Below are 20,069 nucleotides of genomic sequence, written 5' to 3'. Positions count from 1 at the left end.
GATAATAATAATACTAACTTTTTATTTGTATAGTGCTTTTCCTGCAAACGTTGCAGCTCAAAGTGCTCCAAGATGAGCAAGGGGATTTTTTATTGATTGTGGTTTCTATATTCTTCTATTGAAGGGAAACCAACTGTATTGTGAGCATAAGCCTAAGAATGACCAGATGAATTACAACACGTGGCAACTCATCACAATGATCACAATCTGTTACGCTTTTTTGGGTAAATTGCTTTTCATCGCCAACTGAACTTTCAATGTACAACTTTTACAATTTTCAATGTGAATTAAAAAGGGTGTTCTTTCCATCTATTACACATACACTATTGAAGAAGAAATGGGAGTGTTCACTTAGCTTCATACAGAACAACCTCATTTGAAATTCTGTATTTACTTTAAGGGTTTTCCTTGCTCTCTCCTCAGGGTTATACTTTTAAGGAGGCTGATACGTAAAGGGTCATAGAAGAAACAAATGACTTGGGGCTGGTTGCACAGACAACACTTAAGCCTAGTCCTGGACTAAATCACACTTTCAATTGTAGGGATTTTATTTTTAAAAAGGGATGATCTTGAGGATTCAGAGGACAAACGACACACTCAGAGATCTCTTTGGTGGTTTAATGAATCCGACTGGTCGGGAAGATGTATAGGGTACAGTCTTCAAAGTATAAAGTTCACATACATGAGTTTATGTTGTTTTCAGAGACAAAAGACTGCTATACAGCCTATAGGATTCATACACGCTAACTTACATAAGCATCCTATATGAATATTAAACAGTATGGTTCGAGGCCATGAGGTACACACAGAAACTGGCACATGAAACACTTTGATGCAATATTTCTATTTCAGTAGGAGTCAGTAGGAGTCAGTAGGAGGAGTCAGTAGGAGTCAGTAGGAGGAGTCAGTAGGAGTCAGTAGGAGGAGTCAGTAGGAGTCAGTAGGAGTCAGTAGGTAGGAGTCAGTAGGTAGGAGTCAGTAGGAGTCAGTAGGAGGAGTCAGTAAGAGTCAGTAGGTAGGAGTCAGTAGGAGTCAGTAGGAGTCAGTAGGAGGAGTCAGTAGGAGTCAGTAGGAGTCAGTAGGAGTCAGTAGGAGTCAGTAGGAGGAGTCAGTAGGAGTCAGTAGGTAGGAGTCAGTAGGAGGAGTCAGTAGGAGTCAGTAGGAGGAGTCAGTAGGAGGAGTCAGTAGGAGTCAGTAGGAGTCAGTAGGAGGAGTCAGTAGGAGTCAGTAGGAGTCAGTAGGAGGAGTCAGTAGGAGGAGTCAGTAGGAGTCAGTAGGAGTCAGTAGGAGGAGTCAGTCCAACCCTCACTCCACCTCCACCTCCACTGCACACACACCCTCACTGATCGACTACTCGACGAAGATGAACGTCTCCATGCGCCTCTCTTCAAGTTAACCCAGGTTCCACAACTCAATGCAACTTATTTCCCCCAAAGTGGAATTCAATCGTCACTGACACAGCTTCCATTTTTTTCAAAACAGTTAGGTAGTTCATGTTTTTACTGAAGCGCTCCTGAGAAGTCGATTTCCTTGCCAGGAGTTTGGGCACGGTGCCCGGAGAGAGACAGACATGTTCAATGGGAAACACGTACTGCATCCCCACCCCCCTCCCCAAAAACATCCATTGCTTTTCTCTTATTCCGCTAATGGATAAATTAAGAGTTTAAATATATTTTTCGAAATATACTTATATATAATATATACGGGGAGGGAACGAAATCTTCCCTCTTTACCCTATAGCTGTCGCTCTAATTATTGATTGACAATGTTGCATGTAGATTATTCAAGCTTTGGGAAATGGATATTATTATGTTTTTCCTGGATACTTTACTGGTCATGACTAATCAAATTCAACAAACGACCCGACAAAGGCATGAATAACATCTTATTTCCTTCTTCAGACTTGCCGTCTGTCCCTCCCTCTTCTCTCTTTCCTCATACTGCCCAGAGTAGTTTCAGACTAGTGCTCTTACTACTACTACTACTACTACTACTACTACTACTACTACTACTACTACTACTACTACTACTACTACTACTACTACTCTTCACATTCTGTTATAGCACTGTCAACACGCAAGTCAGCAAGTGAAGAATTTGTTAAGAGCCAACTATGCTGAGTAAACAAGAGACACCGTGGTGTGTGTGTGTGTGTGTGTGTGTGTGTGTGTGTGTGTGTGTGTGCGCGTAAATGGAATGGTAAATGGACTGCACTTACTGTATATAGCGCCTTATTCCAAAGCACCAATGGCCTCTTATTCACCCATTCAAGCTACCAAGCAAGGCACTCTCATTGGGAGTGTGTGAGTGTGTGTGTGTGTGTGTGTGTGTGTGTGTGTGTGTCTCTCTTTCTCTCTCTCTCTCGCTGTCCTCTAAGCAGGCTAGTGCCCTGGACTACACATACACACACAATTCTATTCCCAGAAGAATGCTTGCACATGTATTGACTCTGTTGCAGTCAATGTGATTACCACACCTATGGGCCCCCAGAGCCCTCTGATTCTACATGCACACATCTCAGTCTCCCCACCCGCCTGCCTTACACAGTTAGACAAGAGTACAGCTGACACACACAGCCACAGAATGATGCTGGGCTCTGTGTGTGCAAAATGGGATGTATAAGTACATCTTTATTAAAACCTTAGGCTTTGCGCTTTACTCTGCATGTACCAATTGTAGTGTGTGTGTGTGTATGTGTGTGTGTGTGTGTGTGTGTTTTTTTGTGTGTGTAGTTCCACACAGCTGACCCTGCAGGGATGCCTTGATGAGTGCATGGAGGCGCTGGACCTCTTCCTTAACAACCACTTCAGCGAGAGCCTGGATAAGCTGCGACCACGGTAACAGCAGAACCCTCCTGGGACTGAAGTGGACGATACAGCCTTTCAATTGAGTGCTCTTGTTCAAATGTCAACGATGAATTTGCAAATCAATTTGTAGGATGTAGGTTTAGCGTTGCATAATTGTATAGTTTGCATATTTGTATTTTGCAACCGTGTGTTGTTTGTATGGTATAGTTAGTGTAGTATAGTTGTGTTTGTTTGTGTGTGTGTGTGTGTGTGTGTGTGTGTGTGTGTGTTCACACTGTTGGATGTGATTGTAATGTTGCCCTGTCACTGCGTGCTGTAGTGAAGTGTTACTTCCTGTTGGTCGAAGAGTCACTTCTCCAGGATACGGCGTGTTTGCTGAAGCTGACGCCCAGGGCTCAACAAGCAGTGTAGAGCAGAGGCCCTGGAAAATACAACACCAAAAAAAAACACTAGACACACAAGGAGCAGTGGGAGGGAAGAGATAGAGGGAATAATGAGAAAAGCGTTTACTGTAGCCTTTTCTCTGGAGCAAGACCCACACAATATAGCTAGATAGAGTAGATACAATATAGATAGATAGAGTAGATACAATATAGCTAGATAGAGTAGATACAATATAGATAGATAGAGTAGATACAATATAGATAGATAGAGTAGATACAAGCCTTTTTCAGGTTTGCTATGTTCACTGTTCTCTTATCTGTGCATGTCTGTTGTTTGTCTGTGTATTTTCTGTTGTAGGATAAAGGAGAGCATGTACCATGCTCTGATCTACGCCACAGTGCTGGAGATGCAGGCAATGATGACCTTTCAGCAGGAAGACATCATCAACGCAGGCAACACCATGAAGAGTGCCCAGGAGGTTTGCCAGAGGTGAGACTTTTGCTGGATAATGGCAGAATTAATGGATTTATTTATAAATTATAATATCATAATACATTTATTTATTTATAAATTATGATATCATAATACATTTATTTATTTGTAAATTATGATATCATAATACATTTATTGTTCTCAGAACTCTGCTCCGCTAGGTCCACTGATCCTGATTTTGTGCCTCAAAGATGCTTAGACAATTAAACCGTACAATTGTGGAATGGTGTTTTTGAATGATGTGTGTCTCTTCCCTAAGACATGCAAAAACAATACATTTGCAATTCCGTTAAATTCCAGTAAATGTATATGCTATAGTCAATCATCAGTATTGGATAGGAAATGGTCTTTGGTCCTTTGAGGTCAGTTGAGGGAAATCCTGGAAGATCCTAGTATTTTCTGATCTGGTCTGGATTGTAGACTCTCTGACACTACTGTCCCTGGATCTGAACAGGGACACTGACTTACTGTACCATGGCTATTGTTCCTCTGCCTATCAGCCAGAACACACAGGCAAATGAGAGCGTTTACACACCGTAGCAACCCGGCCTCCCATTCTGGTATTTGCCTGTGTTTGCATGGTTGGAGCTGCTCTATTGGTAGCCTATGGCAAGCGATGAAGGACACTTGTGATTGGTAGAGGTGGTCAAAAGCAGTCTGGCTGCTGTGGCTAAGAAGTACTTTTCTGCTATGAATGCCCACAGATGAAACATGCATTGGTCAACAACAACAACAACAACAACAACAACAACAACAACAAACAATTGCATTTGTTTTGCCTATAGCTTATGGGGTAGTGGTGGTCTAGTGGATAGTGAGTTGGACTTGTGATCGGAAGGTTGTGAGTTCAAATCCCACCTGAAACCACACCACTACTAGTGTGCCCTTGAGTAAGGCACTTAGCCCTCAGTTACTCCAGGGGGAATGTCCCTGTAATTCGTAATTGTAAATCGCTTTGGATTAGCATTGGCGCGACTATATGAAGTCATCAGTGGCCAACAAAGCACTGATCCACAGGCTATTCACATCATAGCGGGGGATTTCAATCATGTCGACCTGAAGGCAGTACTACCCAAGTTCTATCAGCATGTGAAATGTGCAACGAGAGGAGAAAAAACACTGGACAAGGTATACACCAACATCAAACGTGCTTACAAGGCTAGTCCGCTAGCTCATCTAGGCATGTCTGACCACGTGTCAATCCTCCTGATTCCTGCATACACTACCATGGGGAAAAGTGCTCCCATCACCACTAAGACTGTCAGAACCTGGCCAGAAGGGTCCGCTCCACTGCAGATCTGCCTAAATGACACCCTATGGCAGGAATATGAGCATGAGGACCTGGAACAGTACACGTCGTCGGTTCTGAACCACATAGTGAACTGCACCAACTCAGTCACCGTGGACAAACGGGTCCGGGTCTACCCCAACACGAAGCCATGGATGACTGGGAAGGTCCAAAAACTGATCAACGAGAGGGACAACGCCTTCTTCGCAGGGAAGAGCACACCGCTGTACAGCTCCACCAGGGCCAACCTAAAGCGCGGAATCAAAGCGGCCAAGGCAGAGCACAGAGAGAAGATTGAGGAATGCCTCCTGAGCAACGACTCCAGGCGGATGTGGCAGGGGGTTCAGCAGATGACAAACTTCAGAGCCAACAGGCTCACAGCCGCAGAGGACGACCCCCTGCTGGCGGGAAAGCTGAACACCTTCTACGCCCGGTTCGACGAGGGGCGAACGGAGGTAACCGCAACACAAACACCACTCTCTCCAGCTCTCAGCAGCCTCACCCTCACAGAGCATGAAGTGAGACGCGTACTGAAGGCGGTGGACCCCAGGAAAGCCTCGGGGCCAGATGGCCTTCCAGACAGGCTAGTGACCAAACTACTAGACCTGGGTCTATCACACTCTATATGTGCGTGGATCAAGGACTTCCTGACCGACCGCCCCCAGAGGGTGCGGGTGGGCCCCCACACCTCCACAGCCCTCAGCCTCAGCACTGGGTCCCCCCAGGGCTGCGTGCTAAGCCCCATCCTCTACAACCTCTACACCTACGACTTCACCCCCGTCCACCCCAGCAACTACATCGTAAAGTTTGCAGACGACACCACCGTCGTGGGATGTATCTCGGGGGGGGACGAGGCGGCGTACAGGGATGAGGTAGAGCAACTGAGCAAGCTGTGCAAGGTTAACAACCTGCTGCTGAACAAGTCAAAGACCCAGGAATTCATCGTAGACTTCAGGAGGAAAAAGTCCGAGATCCAGCCCCTGCTCATCGACGGAGAGAGCGTGGAGAGAGTCTCAACCCTCCGATTCCTGGGACATCACATGCGGGATGACCTGACCTGGAAGGACAACACAAAAGGCACCATCAAGAGGGCACAACAGCGGCTATACACCCTGAGATGCCTCAGGAAGGAACACAACAAGCAGGAGATACTGGTGGCCTTCTACCGCGGCGCAGTGGAGAGCATCCTCACCTACGGCATCTGCAACTGGTTCTCCAGCTGCACAACAGCGGAGAGAAATGCGCTACAGAGAGTAGTGAGAACAGCACAGAAGATCACCGGCGCCCCCCTCCCCTCTCTGGAAGAGCTGTACAACACACGCTGTCTCAGGAAGGCCTCAAAGATCTCCAGGGACCCGACCCACCCTGGGCACGTACACTTTACCAGGCTGCCCTCGAAAAGGAGGTTCAGGACCCTGGCCGCTAAGACAAACAGACTGAAGAACTGCTTCTACCACAGGGCCGTCCAGGCCCTGAACACAGCAAAGACCTAAGTTCTGGGCCCTGGACAGTCTAGACGGATTGTATGGCAGCTGCTGGACTGAAAAAAATCAGGTGTAGTGCTGAGGCACAAATATGTACATTTGAAGCCTGCAAACTGTGACACTTTAAATAACGTGAAAAAAATACTATTGTGCAATATGACAACCCTAGTCGACTATCTGTACAGTATAGTACAGTGGATTGTGTACATAGCCTTTATTTATGTAAACCAGCTCCTTCCCTTCTTGTGATTTTTTTTTCTAAAAGTTTTTTTTCTTTTCCTTTCCTAACACCAGGGGAGCCACCCCTCCTAAATGTCGTTGTTTGGTACCTGTACTGTAGCAATGACAATAAAGTCCATTCATTCATTCATTCATTAAAAGCGTCTGCTAAATGGCTAAATTAAATTATGTGTCTGCTCGCATTTCTTTTCAGGTTTCGACGGAAGTCCCCTAATTTGGTCAGCAAGTCATCAGACTCATTAACTGAAGGTAGTGGGGTTGGGCTCACCACATTGAGGCTCATAGCACAATATGTACATTCTGATTACATGCAGATAATTGGTCATCTCAATAGTGTGTGTGTCCATGTGTGTGTGTCCATGTGTGTGTGTGTGTCCGTGTGTGTGTCCGTGTGTGTGTGTGTGTGTGTGTGTCTGTGTCTGTGTCTGTGTGTGTGTGTGTGTGTGTGTGTGTGTGTGTGTGTTTGCAGAACAGCTCCATGCAGAGGTGTGTTATGCTGAGTGTCTGCTTCAAAGAGCTGCTCTCACCTTCCTACAGGTACGACACTTCACTTATGCAACACAAAGCACTAGTATCCATCAGCTGCAATGAAGTTGTTTAGGACATTGAGGTGACATGTTTTAGTGAATAAAATGGCTTGTTTTTCTGCTTCATGATTTAGACAGAGAGACAGATTAGGACTAATCGTGACGTTAGAATTATAAGAATTATAATATATTTAAAATGTTGACATTTTTGAGCTAGTAATTCATAAAATACAAAGGTTCCATCTCACAAAACATAATGGAATGTAACAACTTTGACGCTCAATATCTCTGAACTACCCTAAACGGAGATAGAACCTTATCATTCTAAGCTCACGTAATAGATCTCCAGAATGAATGCGGTTTCTGGGGTGATCTAACTGGTTTCCCTGGTCCTCTCAGACACTTTTGGATACGGCCCAGAACCCTCCACTCTTGTCTCGTCAGTAAGCCGCCTTTGTTAAAAAATACTTTATATATTTTCCATTTCCTCTTCCTCCAGGATGAGAGCATGGTGAGTTTTATCAAAGGAGGAATCAAAGTACGCAACAGTTACCTCATTTACAAGTAAGTGTGCCGGAGGAAGCGATGAATGTCTGAATGTCGGGAAATGTTGCTGCAGTGAAAGTAAGACTCTATGCCCAGTTGTTAAACCAATAACAGCCAAGTGCTTGCAGTTATCAGTCCATTTAGATGTGTTTTTTATTCTGTAATCATGTATGATTACGCCCCTTATTATGCCATTATGTACAGTCACGGTGGTAAATGAATGACCTAATTGTCTTTTCCTCACCCAGAGAGTTGCATACCTTCATAAAGTCCCATAGCTCTCTGCACGCACCCAGCCACAGTCATTTAGAGGGAGGGGTGTCGTTTGGGATTGGAGCCTTCAACCTGGTACGTCCCAACTGTGTGGTAACTTATGTGTTTACCATATGTGTCGGTGAGACCTGTATAGACCTCCATCTCTGTGTTCTGTACTGTCTCTCCACAGACCTGTATAGACCTTCATCTCTGTGTTCTGTACCGTCTCCACAGACCCTGTCCCTGTTTCCTCCCCGGATACTGAAAGTTTTAGAGTTCGCTGGCTTCTCTGGAGACAAGGTATAGTAGCACTCCCTGATTAAACCACAATAGACTATTTTTGCGTGTGTGTGTGTGTGTGTGTGTCTCTCTCTCTCCCTTCCTCCCTACCGTCTCCCCCCTTTCTCTCTCTCTACCTCCCTCTCTCACCATGTATGTATGTTGTGTACAGGAGTATGGCCTCTCCCAGCTGAGTGATGGAGCGACAGCGCTCAACCTGCGCTCCATGCTGTGTGCCCTGCTGCTGCTCTGCTATTACACCTTCCTGACCTTCATACTCGGTACGACACACCCACAGAAATACATGGTGTACACTATCACCCACAGAAATACATGGTATATACTATCACCCACAGAAATACATGGTATATACTATCACCCACAGAAATATATAGTATATATTATCATATACTATGTGATAATATGTATATGATCTCTGGGTATACTGTACACACCACTGTTACACACCACTAGGTACGATACACTCACAGAAATAGATTATAGAAATAGAAATAGTTATCTCTGGCTGGTGGGAGGCTGGTGGAGGTACGTGTGTGTGTGTGTGTGTGTGTGTGTGTGTGTGTGTGTGTGTGTGTGTGTGTGTGTGTGTACACACATGGATGACAAATCATCTAATCTTCCTCCTCTACTTGAGATAGGGACAGGTGAGGGGGACGTGGTCGATGCTGAGAAGCTGCTGAAGCCATTCCGCCTCCGCTACCCACGAGTGAGTAACATTCCTCTATTTAATTAAACTCCTTCCCAGCCCAAAGCAAACTGTACCCTCCATGTAAGACAATGTATACCGATACCAGGAGAGGTCTAGGCAAACAATACTATCACAACTAATGGGTTTACAATGTCGGTGTTGTTGCTCAATGGAGGGAGGTGAAGTTACGCACAGTGTAACCAGGGAGTAGCTAAAGGACTGTAGAATTTAGGAAGGGCTGGTTATCTAACTAACTCGGAGCTAAATCGGCAGTGTAGGAGGATACAGGCAGGGGGCGCCAGCAACCCTTTAGACTAGCAGTACTAGCATTAGCATTAGCATTAGAATTAGCATTAGCATTAGCATTAGCTAACAGGCAACTAAACACACAGTAATGTAGCAAAGATGAACAAACACATTTATTTAGACAAATGATATATACATCCCCGTATATACTCCCTCCCAGCCGGCCACACACACACTCAATCACTCACTCACACGCAGTCTTAGAGTCCCGGACTGAAAGGAGCGCGTTGAGGCCTGGTTGGAGCTCGCATGTGCTTCGAGGAAGGCAGCAGACAAAGGGGGGGGGGTGACGTAGCAACTTGAAGGGAAAGGGGCTTCTTCGTAGTCCACGACGAGGTGTGAATGGCTCAGGTCCGGTGGTCCACGGTCGGTCGCAATCCACCTCGTGAAGGCGACGGCTTTGTCCAGCTTGGGTCTCGCTTGGTCCAACGTTAGCAGCCGGCGGCTGGCAAGGCTGGCTAACGGGGACACAGCTAAACTGGGCTAGCGCGGCCAACTCAACGAACTCCGAACTCCCGCGGTGCTGCGGGTAGCCCGTGATTCACTACTAACAGTCAATGCCAAAGGCAGGTCTCCTCCGACACTCAGAGTCTCCCGTTCTCCTTGTGGACTGTTGAGAGATGTTGAATTGCTGCTGTAAGGTTTGCCCTCTGTCACAGTGGTAAACTCAATAATCACTCTTCAGGTCTTCAGCTTCAGCACGGTGTGCGTTTCACTGACTCCGCCATCTTAGATCGACTTCTCGTTTTCTCTGCTTCTTCTCACTCTCGTTACTCTCATCACTCTGCCGCACAGACCACTTCCGTCGCTATATATACACCAACCGAACATACATCCGGTCACGTACGCCAACCATACATCCGGTCACGTACGCCACTCAAAACCACGCCCACTAAACTGGCGCTTACACAATACTAAACAAATCTACGACAGAACTTATACAATTACAATAACAATACATACACCTTCATGAAAACGTACATGAACAGTATGGAAAATAATAAAGGAAATAACAGGGGCAAAATAGGGCTGATTCGGGGAAACTAAACTGGCTCTAAATTGTGGGCCTTCATAACAGCCGCCCCATGAAACCCTCGGTTTCATTTAACTAGGGAAGGCACACTGGCTAGGCTGCTCTAGCAGCGTGAGGTATGAGGTGATAGTGTCTAGGCTAGTGGAGGTCTGAGGGCCAGGGGGCATCCCATATCCCCACTCCCTTCGAGTGTAGGTTGGTAAGGGTCATAAAACTCATCCACAGCAGGTGGATAGTCATCTGGGTACATGGACCCTTGGGACCTCTCCGGATACTTCAATGGCTCTTCCTGCCAGGCATGGGATGGTGGGTACCTGTCAACCTGTCCAAAGACCTCTTCATAATGGTTTCTCCTTGAACCTCTGGGTTCAGAACGACTTGCATGGCTGTGTTTCTCCAATTGCTCCTCTGCATCTCTGGGTCTCTCTCTGTAGAGACCCTGTGTAGTTTCTGGGGAGTAGAGTTTCGGTGATCGCCTGGGTTGGCTTTCATAATGTCTCTCCTCTTGTACTTGGCTGAAGTTTCTTTCGTATTGGTCTCTAGTAGATTCCAGGTGGCCCTTGCTCATGTGACTGTAGTCTTTGGAGACAACTGTTGGACCTTGGCTTTTGTGCTCAACCTTCTCTGATTTGTTGGCTTGGAACTCTTTCAGAAGATGACACAGCTTGTCCTTCAGGAAGTTGGCCTCTTCCACATTCTCAATTTGTATGTTGTTCAACACATCCAAAACATTGCCTGTGTCTGGAGTCTGTGTCCGTGTCATCTCAGCTCTGGAGCTTGTCCCCTGGTAGACACCCTGTGGCTTGGCAAAGGTTTCCTGCCGTGGTCTATTAGAGTCATCAACACGTATTATTTTAACCACATCCATCTCCTGGTCTGTGGCATCAGAGAACCGGCTCTTCTCAGGGTACTTGTTACTAACTGTGGCCCCAGACAGAAATTGTCTGAAAGGTTCTGGGATCTCAGACCTCACTCTGCTGCCCTCTGCTGGCCTCTGAAGGGGTGCTCTGCTGGCCTCTGCTGGCCTCTGAAGGGGTGCTCTGCTGACCTCTGCTGGCCTCTGAAGGGGTGCTCTGCTGGCCTCGAAGCTCTTTCCCCTTCCCTCCTGACGAATGGCCTTAACTAGGTCTAACAAATGGTCTCTACTGTGTTGACCACCCTCTTCCATTGGCACTGTGAACCTATTCTTGTCTGGCCCCCATTCCCCAGCTGCTGGCCAGAGTGCCTCCTTTGAATAGCCCCTCCCATTTGGATCCCTGTCACGAGTCCGCCGATGAGGGTCAGATTCTGAGTAGGCTAGCTCATCAGGTTGCCCCTTAGGGAAAGCCCTGTGCTTCGCATCTTCTTTGATGAAGCCTCTTCTATTGGCAGATTCAGGGTAAGGGTCTTCAGGAATAGCCCCACGTTGGGCGCCAATGGTCTGCACTTCTTCGGTTCGGACATGGAGGGATGACGTAGCTCTCCCGTCTCTATCCCTCCACTCGGTAGCGCCTTGGAGGGCCCACCCAAGCGCAGTCTTAACAGCCATCGGGCAGCCTCGTGGTCCTCTCAGCGGAGGACGGAGCGACACGATCAGTGCAGCGTTGTCCGAGCCGATGAGAAGGGTTGGCTCCGCTCCTTCTATCGGATGTAGGTCTACTCGCCGTAGGTGGGAATATCTTGCGCGTAATCTCTCCAGGGGGTAGTCGTAGCGGGAGAGCGCTAGCTGGTCTGCGGTGAAGACATTCTGAAGCCGATATCTATCCGACGGCCGCCCCGCCGGGGAGATAGAGAAGTTGATTCTCGCCCCGGTGACCTCTTTAAGGTCGCGACGTATCGTGCGCAGAGTCAGCTTCTCCTCAGTCCCGTGGAGCCCCAACTGGCGCACTGCCTCCTGGAGGAGGATGGTCCGTTCCGACCCGTCGTCTAGAACGGCGTACGTGTCGTACACAGCGTTGTTGTGGTGCAGTTGGACCTTCACCACCTTCAGTAGGACCTTGGAGCCGCTGCTCTGGGTTGGGTCTAGATAGTAGACAGGTGTTTCCTCTTCCGGTGCGCTACCGGACCTAGGGCTTCTGGTGCCCTCCGTGGACCTGGCGAGGGAGACCTCGTGTAGGATGTTGAGGTGGACCTCCTCACAGCGGTTGCACTTTCTCCTCAAGGTGCAGTTCTTAGCCAGATGGTCGCGCCCACAGTTCCAGCACCTCTTGTTCTCCTCGAGCCACCTCTGCTTGGCCTCGGTACTCAGGTTGTTGAAGTCACTGCACTCATTGAACCAGTGCTCGCTGGTGCAGTACGGACATGGCGGTGGACCTCTCCGTCCCTTTTGAGGGGGTTGAGAGGAATCCTTTCCCTCAGGTCGGGCTTTCCTCTCTCTCCGAGGCTCTTCCTCCGTGTGCAGCACTCCTACTGGGCGTCCTCTGTTCGAGCTCGGCCTGTCCCAGCGGTCTCCCTTCTCCCTCTCCTTCTTCGGCTCAGCGTAACCCATGGCGTCTACGTTGGTGTCATGCACTTCCTCCAGTAGGAACTCCGCGAAGGCAGCCATGCTCAGACCCAACTTCCCGGGGTTACGAACGCGCTGCTGTCGCCGGAACCTCTCCTGCCGGAAGCGTGGGATCTTGCGGAGCAGCCGCTCTACGTTGGAGGTGCTGTTGATCTCGCTGGCGCCAGCTGGGCCCTGCGTCTTCAGCATTCCAACCAAGGTGTGCACGCGGAGCGCGAAGTCATCCAGCGCCCGTTCATCCTTGATGGGGGCCTGCTGTTCGAGGGCTTGCAGTTCAGCAAGGGCGTGGTTCCAGGGACGACCGTAGCGGGCATCCAAGTCGGCGAGCGCTCTGGTGTAAGGTGTCGGTGCGGAGGCATGGGCCAGAACCATGTTGTGGGCTCTGGGGTTCCTCACATGCTGAAGGAGAATCGCATATTTGTAGGACTCTGAGCAGGAGTCGTCCAAGAGCGTGTCTAGGCAGATGCGTAGTTCCACATACTGGCTCCTGTCCTCGTCCTTGAAGAAGGGGAACTTGGGTCCCTCCACCTGGGGAAACATCCTGTAGTGGATGATCGGGGCTGGAGTGACGGTCTGGGTGTCCGGCCTGCATGCATTTTGGTTCACTGGAGGACCTAGGGGTGTGCTACGCTCTTGGGGAATGGCTCCCCTCCCGGGCAGCGACGCTGGCTCCCTCTGGGCCGCGTAGCGGTCGGGTCCCTGGTCCTCTTCCTTCAAGGTGGTCAGCTGGGCCTGTAGTTGGACAGTCATGGCGGGGGTCATGGAGCCATCGGCGGGGGGTTCAGGAGATGGCACTCGAGAGGGCCGTGCGGATGATGCTCTGGAGCTACGGGCCGACGGAGCTCTGCTGATGCACACGTCGCGCATGGTCTGCATCACTTCCTCCATCTTCTCCGCGTGCAGTTGCTCTCTCGCCATCTGCCTCTCCGCCGCGCGTTCCGCCCCCTCCATCTGGAGGCGCTCGCGCTCGAAATGGATGCGTTCCCTCTCTAACGCCTCCTGGCGCTGTCTCTCCGCCGCACGTTCCCTCTCTAACGCCTCCTGGCGCTGTCTCTCCGCCGCACGTTCCGCTCCTTCCATCTGGAGGCGTTCACGTTCTAGCGCCTCCTGGCGCTGCCTCTCCGCCGCACGTTCCCTCTCTAACGCCTCCTGGCGCTGTCTCTCCGCCGCACGTTCCGCTCCTTCCATCTGGAGGCGTTCACGTTCTAGCGCCTCCTGGCGCTGCCTCTCCGCCGCGCGTTCCGCCCCCTCCATCTGGAGGCGTTCACGCTCGAACTGGAGGCGTTCCCGCTCTAACGCCATCTCGGCCTGTTGGCGCATACATTCTGACAGCGCGGCACTACTCCCTCTGGAGTGCATGCTATCCGCCCCATAGGCAGAACTGCCCACGGAAACCCTGGACCGGGAGGAAGCCACTGAACGGCAGGAGCTAGGTCTCGAGCGCGCCGTACTGGGAGGCAGATCGTTAAAGCTGAGGCCCTCCCTCTTCCGCCCGCAGGCGCTGTCAGACCGGGCCTCTCCTTCCTGCTCTTCCGTTTCTACGGCAAAACCCTGCTGTTCTGCCATCTCATCCTCAGGCTGGTGCTCTTTGATGGCTGTCTCGGTGCTAGCCACCCGCGCGCCGGCGGACACCTCGGCCTCTCCGACCACTGTATCCCGTGGAGTGCGCTCCTCACTACTACTCAGTGAGCTTTCGAGCTCAAGCTCATACTCCTGTAACCTCGGAGGCAACCGCGGGACTCTCTGTGGTCGTGGCTCTGGCTCAGGGGGCGGAGAAGGGGGGGTAACTGTCTTGTCTGGTTGGCTGCGCTCAGCCATGCTATCACTACACAACCTATCCGGCTCGAAGGACCAATTGTAACCAGGGAGTAGCTAAAGGACTGTAGAATTTAGGAAGGGCTGGTTATCTAACTAACTCGGAGCTAAATCGGCAGTGTAGGAGGATACAGGCAGGGGGCGCCAGCAACCCTTTAGACTAGCAGTACTAGCATTAGCATTAGCATTAGAATTAGCATTAGCATTAGCATTAGCTAACAGGCAACTAAACACACAGTAATGTAGCAAAGATGAACAAACACATTTATTTAGACAAATGATATATACATCCCCGTATATACTCCCTCCCAGCCGGCCACACACACACTCAATCACTCACTCACACGCAGTCTTAGAGTCCCGGACTGAAAGGAGCGCGTTGAGGCCTGGTTGGAGCTCGCATGTGCTTCGAGGAAGGCAGCAGACAAAGGGGGGGGGTGACGTAGCAACTTGAAGGGAAAGGGGCTTCTTCGTAGTCCACGACGAGGTGTGAATGGCTCAGGTCCGGTGGTCCACGGTCGGTCGCAATCCACCTCGTGAAGGCGACGGCTTTGTCCAGCTTGGGTCTCGCTTGGTCCAACGTTAGCAGCCGGCGGCTGGCAAGGCTGGCTAACGGGGACACAGCTAAACTGGGCTAGCGCGGCCAACTCAACGAACTCCGAACTCCCGCGGTGCTGCGGGTAGCCCGTGATTCACTACTAACAGTCAATGCCAAAGGCAGGTCTCCTCCGACACTCAGAGTCTCCCGTTCTCCTTGTGGACTGTTGAGAGATGTTGAATTGCTGCTGTAAGGTTTGCCCTCTGTCACAGTGGTAAACTCAATAATCACTCTTCAGGTCTTCAGCTTCAGCACGGTGTGCGTTTCACTGACTCCGCCATCTTAGATCGACTTCTCGTTTTCTCTGCTTCTTCTCACTCTCGTTACTCTCATCACTCTGCCGCACAGACCACTTCCGTCGCTATATATACACCAACCGAACATACATCCGGTCACGTACGCCAACCATACATCCGGTCACGTACGCCACTCAAAACCACGCCCACTAAACTGGCGCTTACACAATACTAAACAAATCTACGACAGAACTTATACAATTACAATAACAATACATACACCTTCATGAAAACGTACATGAACAGTATGGAAAATAATAAAGGAAATAACAGGGGCAAAATAGGGCTGATTCGGGGAAACTAAACTGGCTCTAAATTGTGGGCCTTCATAACACACAGTAAGAATGTGATAGGTCATGTAAGTAGTGGGGCTGTTGGGAGCTAATGCCTTAGCCTCCGTTGTGTCGTTCTTAAAGCCTCCATTTTTGTAGTTCTTTAGCCTCCAACCTCAAAGGCTTACTTCCGCCAAAGTATAGACATTTACACTCTTCTCCGCCTCCTCTCTTCAGGGTGCCATCTTCCTCTTCTTTGCAGGCAGAGCGGAGGAGATCAAAGGGAACATTGATGAGGTGAGAAATACATGAAGGTCCCATCCAGAAACAACGCCCTGGCCCTAACATCGTAGACATGATACGTCAATGTGCGTGTTCTAATAGGGGTGTAATATCTCTGTGATACCAGGCGGTGGCGCTGTTTGAGGACGGCTGCAAGGCCCAGCAGCAGTGGAAGCAGTTCCACCACATGTGCTACTGGGAGCTGATGTGGTGCTTCACCTACAAGCGTGTGTGGAGGATGGCCTACTTTTACGCGGACCTTCTGAGTCAGGAGAGCCGCTGGTCCAAGGTATATAATAATAATAATAATAATATGTATGACCGTAGTAGAGTGTGCTGCCAAGCTTCAGAAAAGAACACAGATTCCTCCCCTTATATCTACATCAAAGATACATGTTTTCCACTCGACCGTACAAACTTTATTTAGCATAATTCTAGTTTGTTTTCTACAGCTAATCTAGTTTCCCCCTCACTAATCTGTTGAAGGTGTTCACATCAAACTCTACTTACTTAGGCATTTTCTATTTCTCTGTCTGTCGCTCTCTCTGTTTCTCTCTGTTTCTCTCTCTCTCTCTCTCCCTCAGGCCATGTATGTGTACATGAAGGCTGCTTACCTCAGCATGCTGCCTCCAGGGGAGGCTCGGCCGTTTGGGGAAGATGAGGTGGAGCTCTTCAGGTAAATAAACACTGTAATCCCAAGGGCTAACTGACTAGACTTACCTAGTGTTGGACAAACTTATAACCACACCCTCCCCCCTCCCCTCTCTTTCTCTCTCTCTCTCTCTCTCTCTCTCTCTCTCTCTCTCCCCCACGTCTCTCTCTTTCTTTCTTCTCCATCCTCTCTTTCTCTCTTTGCTATGGTCTCTCAGAAAGGTGCCCTCCTTGAAGCAGAAGATAGCAGGCAAGTCTCCCCCCACTGAGAAGTTTGCCATTCGCAAGGCCAGACGATACAAAGCAAGCTGCCCTGTGAGACTCCCCGTACCCGTGTTGGTAATCACAACCCACCTGTAGACACACACACACACACACACACACACACACACACAGGTTCATTGAAATATGTGCCTCACATCAGTGTTTCTGTCCTGCTGTGTTGTAGGAGATGATGTACATGTGGAATGGCTTCACTGTGATCAGCAAGCGGCCAGAGCTTACAGAGGGGATGATGCAGACTTTGGTGGAGGAAGAACGCACCCTGCTGGACTCTCCTGGTACTGCAACCTGTCTATGTGCAGTATATCCAGTTCACCAGGCACTCAGTCTAAATAGGGACACACCAGCCTGATTTTCTTAGCCAGTTGCGAGGCTAAACACCACTCTTATTATATCACCAATCCAGACTGGAATCAGAGTAAATTCAATACATATTCTGCTTGATTTTGTACTGGAAATGTATGTTTATTTTGATTGCGTAATGGTTGTATAATGTGAAGTGTGTCTTCTTCCTCTTGGGCAGTGAATGAATATTCTGTAGACGACCTCTGTTTGATCCACCTGCTGAAGGGTCTGTGTCTGAAGAACCAGGGCCGTGCCCAGGCCGCTGAGGAAAGCTTCAACAAGGTTTACAACAGGTGAGAGAGTCAGGGACCTCAACCTCCTACAACAGGTGAGAGTCAGGGACCTCAACCTCCTACAACAGGTGAGAGAGTCAGAGACCTCAACCTCCTACAACAGGTGAGAGAGTCAGGGACCTCAACCTCCTACAACAGGTGAGCGGGACAGAGACCTCAACCTTCTACAACAGGTGAGAGAGTCAGGGACCTCAACCTCCTACAACAGGTGAGCGGGACAGAGACCTCAACCTTCTACAACAGGTGAGAGAGTCAGAGACCTCAACCTTCTACAACAGGTGAGAGAGTCAGGGACCTCAACCTCCTACAACAGGTGAGCGGGACAGAGACCTCAACCTTCTACAACAGGTGAGAGAGTCAGGGACCTCAACCTCCTACAACAGGTGAGCGGGACAGTCACAGGCACCTCAGGTTCTACAACAGGGATTAGAGCTTCAGTTGGGATCCGCACACTAAAACCCTAATGTGGGGAACCATCCATGTCTGTTTTATCTGTGTAGCTAATGGTCTGTAGCTTATTATGTATGAACTAGCTACAGCTACATTAATGTCAGTGTGTGAATGAAAACAAAACAAAAAACGTATTCTTCCTTCTTCTAGTATTATGACTGCCCCTCGCCCTAGCATAGATTACTTTTTCTTATGATGACTGATGGATAGATGACTCACTTTAGAAATACTTAGACAAATGTATTTGCTGGGTTGCTGAAACAGTGTGAAAAGATTATCCGAGCCAGCACAGTATGATTGGGTCAGCCCCTATAATGTGTCTTCTAGGGATGGGCTGGTATTCGTCCCTGTCCTTTACCCATGTTTAAACACAGTGGTGTTTGCTGAGAAGTAATAAACCTTCTGAACTGGCTTATCAAGTCAAAGAGTGCATATTTGCATGGCATTGGAGATGGATAAAGTGCTCTTTGTTTGGTTAAACCACACCAGTGTTTCCAGCAAGTTAAGCAATGTCATGTGAATGTAGGACTTGGAAGGAAGCACCAACAGCACCACAGTTGAATGCATACTAAGTACAATTTCATAAGTCATATGAGTCAGGGGAGGCTGGTGGAGGTAGAAATTGGAGGTCAGGCTCATTGTAATGCATAGAATGAGGAATGGTATCTAACATATGCTTGATACCATTCCTCATTCCATTCCATTATATTACAATGAAAAAGGTAATGTTTGTCATAGTGATCAATGAAGGTTAAATTCACTCCCTCCCCGGTTCGGGGGTTGCCATCTCCGCAGGTGAGTGTCAGTCCTTCCCGGCCTTCACTCACTACTGCAGGTTTTGGTCGCTGGCATGGCACGGTTAGGCTGGCTGGCCGCGCGGGTTCAGTCCCAGGCTGGCAATACAGATGACAACAACAACAACAACAACACCACGCTGTCACTCTGGTCCACTGCCATGTTTACACAACTCACTGCCCACCAACTACTAGTCACTCCCAACCTATCCACTGAACTGCTCCCACCTGTACTCTGGTTTCATCTCCAACTTGGACTCACCCTCCTGCTGCTCCTATCGTTTTGCCCTGGACCCCCGCCCACCATACTCACCTATACTGCCACTGACCTTCACTCACTGAACCATAACCATCGCCTCACTGCTGCTGCTGCCACCGCCGCCACCAAGGCAGGCATTCTCCGCCGCTACATCCACCGAGGCTCCCAGCAACATCGACACCGGACTCTACACCACCCTGAAGGCACAAACATCCCCTCATTCTGGACTAACTCTCGCTCACCTGTCATCACCCCACACCGCACCGCTGACCCCTCAAACCTCCGCTCTCTCCCTCCTGCTCCCCCATCCATCTCCCTTGCACTATTGAACACTCGCTCTCTCTCCAACAAATCCCCTGTCATATCTGAACTGATACTGGACAACAACCTGGACATACTCCTCCTCACTGAAACCTGGCAACAACCCTCGGACTACTACTCACTCAACCAGGCCACCCCCCCTAATTACACCTACATCGCTAAACCCCGCCTCTCCAAGCGAGGGGGTGGTCTCGCTGCTCTCCACAAACTCACCCTAACTGTCACTGTACTGGACCTCAACCTCCCACCCACGTCATCCTTCGAATACCTCGCCTTTTCACTCCCCAACTCCATAACTGCACTCCTACTCTACCGCCCACCGAAGCCACACCCCTCTTTTCTGTCTGATCTCTCTGAACTCCTCACCATTGCCTCTTCCCTTTCTACCCGTCTCTTACTCACCGGTGACTTTAATATCCATGTCGACCAACCCAACTCCAACCTCACCTCTGATTTCCTCTCTCTCCTTGATTGTTTCCACCTCACCCAGCACATCAACTTCCCCACCCATGTAAAAGGCCACACACTCGACCTTGTCTGCTCTGCCTCCCTACCCATATCCAACCCCCACCCTCTTCC

The 20,069-nt window shown here is 49.3% G+C and overlaps 1 protein-coding gene across 1 annotated transcript; it reads left to right on the top strand.

Annotated features, from left to right (window-relative positions):
• Positions 1-2,727: 2,727 nt before the first annotated feature.
• LOC308151753 (tetratricopeptide repeat protein 39A-like) lies at positions 2,728-17,670 on the top strand (the record flags this gene model as incomplete). Its single annotated transcript, XM_080524660.1, has 15 exons — positions 2,728-2,837; positions 3,549-3,680; positions 6,889-6,944; positions 7,165-7,232; positions 7,722-7,786; positions 8,017-8,116; positions 8,258-8,323; positions 8,475-8,583; positions 8,962-9,029; positions 16,051-16,110; positions 16,223-16,384; positions 16,680-16,771; positions 16,965-17,085; positions 17,195-17,306; positions 17,552-17,670. Coding segments are annotated over 15 exons (1,440 nt in total), but the record flags the coding sequence as incomplete, so codon positions are not given.
• Between the last annotated feature and the right edge of the window lie 2,399 nt (positions 17,671-20,069).

Source organism: Nansenia antarctica, assembly GCF_963989245.1.
Source record: "Nansenia antarctica genome assembly, chromosome: 2".
Taxonomy (NCBI): Eukaryota; Metazoa; Chordata; class Actinopteri; order Argentiniformes; family Microstomatidae; genus Nansenia; species Nansenia antarctica.
Note: the sequence above shows the minus strand (reverse complement) of the source record. Positions and strands in the feature narration are given on the sequence as shown.